The 1,640-nt window shown below is 60.5% G+C and overlaps 1 protein-coding gene across 4 annotated transcripts in view; it reads left to right on the top strand.

Annotated features, from left to right (window-relative positions):
• Eppk1 (epiplakin 1) overlaps positions 1 to 1,640 on the top strand; it is an 18,074-nt gene that overhangs the window by 13,590 nt on the left and 2,844 nt on the right. For 3 of the 4 annotated variants that reach the window (XM_029469735.1, XM_029469738.1, XM_029469736.1), the window contains exon 3: positions 6 to 1,550. In XM_029469735.1, the coding sequence (XP_029325595.1) occupies positions 6 to 1,550 (1,545 nt within the window). Of the gene's footprint in view, positions 1 to 5; positions 1,635 to 1,640 lie in introns of all 4 variants that reach the window. The other variant, XM_029469737.1, reaches the window with a different exon arrangement.

The following is a 1,640-nucleotide window of genomic DNA, read 5'->3' as shown; positions in this document are numbered from 1 at the left end:
GCGAGATCCAAGAGAAGCTGCTGTCTGCTGAGCGTGCGGTCACTGGGTACACGGACCCCTACACTGGGGACCAGATCTCCCTCTTCCAGGCCATGCAGAGGGACCTCATTGTGAGAGACCATGGCATCCGTCTGCTGGAAGCCCAGATTGCCACGGGTGGTGTCATCGATCCTGTGCACAGCCACCGTGTGCCCGTGGACGTGGCCTACCAGCGTGGCTACTTTGATGAAGAGATGAACAGCATTTTGGCAGACCCTGGTGACGACACCAAGGGCTTCTTTGACCCCAACACTCATGAGAACCTCACTTACCTACAGCTGCTGCGCCGCTGTGTGCGCGACCCAGAGACTGGCTTCTACATGCTGCAGCTGGCTGGGAAGGGCTCCAGTGTGCACCACCTGAGCGAGGAACTGAGANGGGCCCTTCGCGAAGCCCGTGTGACCCCAGGCACAGGNGACTTCCAGGGCCAGAGCATCTCTGTCTGGGAGCTTCTCTTCTACCGAGAGGTGCCCGAGAGTCTGCGCCAGGACCTGCTGCGTCGCTACCAGGCAGGTGGGCTGACNGTTCACGACGTGACCACCACACTCACCTCACTGCTGGCCCGAGCCAAGGATGGGAGCCCACGGGAGGATCCGCAAGGAGCCCTGGGCAAGGCCACCATGGAAGTAAAACGGGGTCATCTCCAGGGCCACGAGGTCCCAGTGTGGGACATTCTGACATCCAACTATGTGAGCAGGGACACCCGGAAGGAGCTGCTGGCCCAGTTCAGCTCTGGGTCACTGACTCTGCCCATGCTGAAGAGGAGACTGACCACCATTATTGANGAGGCTGAGGAGACACAGGAGTCCAAGCCAGAGCCGAGAGACGCCTCACTCAAGCAACAGGACACTGGGGCCAGAAGCTCAGGGACCTCCCCAGACAAGGGAGATGCTCAGGACAGCTCCGAGAGTGCCAGGCAGCAACAGGAGCAGACTCTGCGTGCCACCACCATGCAGGTGCACCGTGGGCAGTTCCGGGACCAGCAAGTTTCTGTGTGGAAAGTCCTGTTCTCCTCCTACCTGAGTGAGACCCGCCGGGAGGAGCTCCTTGCCCAGCACTTGGCTGGCAAGCTGGGGGTAAAGGAACTCATTTCTCTCCTCGTCCAAATCATCGAGGAGACAGAAGAACGGCTCAGCAAGGTGTCTTTCCCTGGCCTGAGGCGACAGGTGTCCGCATCTGAGTTGTGTACCTCTGGTATCCTGGACCGGGACACCATGCGAGAATTGGCACAGGGCACCAAGACCATTCATGAGGTGACAGAGATGGACTCCGTCAAGCGCTACCTGGGGGGCTCCAGCTGCATAGCAGGCGTCCTGGTGCCCATCCAGGGAGAGCCTGGGCGTCAGGAGAAGATGAGCATCTATCAGGCCATGTGGAAGGGAGTCCTGAGGCCAGGCACAGCCCTGGTGCTGCTGGAGGCTCAGGCAGCCACAGGCTTCATCATCGACCCAGTGNANAACCGNAGNCTGTCTGTGGAGGAGGCNGTGGCTGCAGGCGTGGTGGGTGGCGAGATCCAAGAGAAGCTGCTGTCTGCTGAGCGTGCGGTCACTGGGTACACGGACCCCTACACTGGGGACCAGATCTCCCTCTTCCAGGCCATG

The sequence above is a fragment of the Mus caroli genome, chromosome 15 (assembly GCF_900094665.2).
Source record: "Mus caroli chromosome 15, CAROLI_EIJ_v1.1, whole genome shotgun sequence".
Classification (NCBI taxonomy): domain Eukaryota; kingdom Metazoa; phylum Chordata; class Mammalia; order Rodentia; family Muridae; genus Mus; species Mus caroli.
Note: the sequence above shows the minus strand (reverse complement) of the source record. Positions and strands in the feature narration are given on the sequence as shown.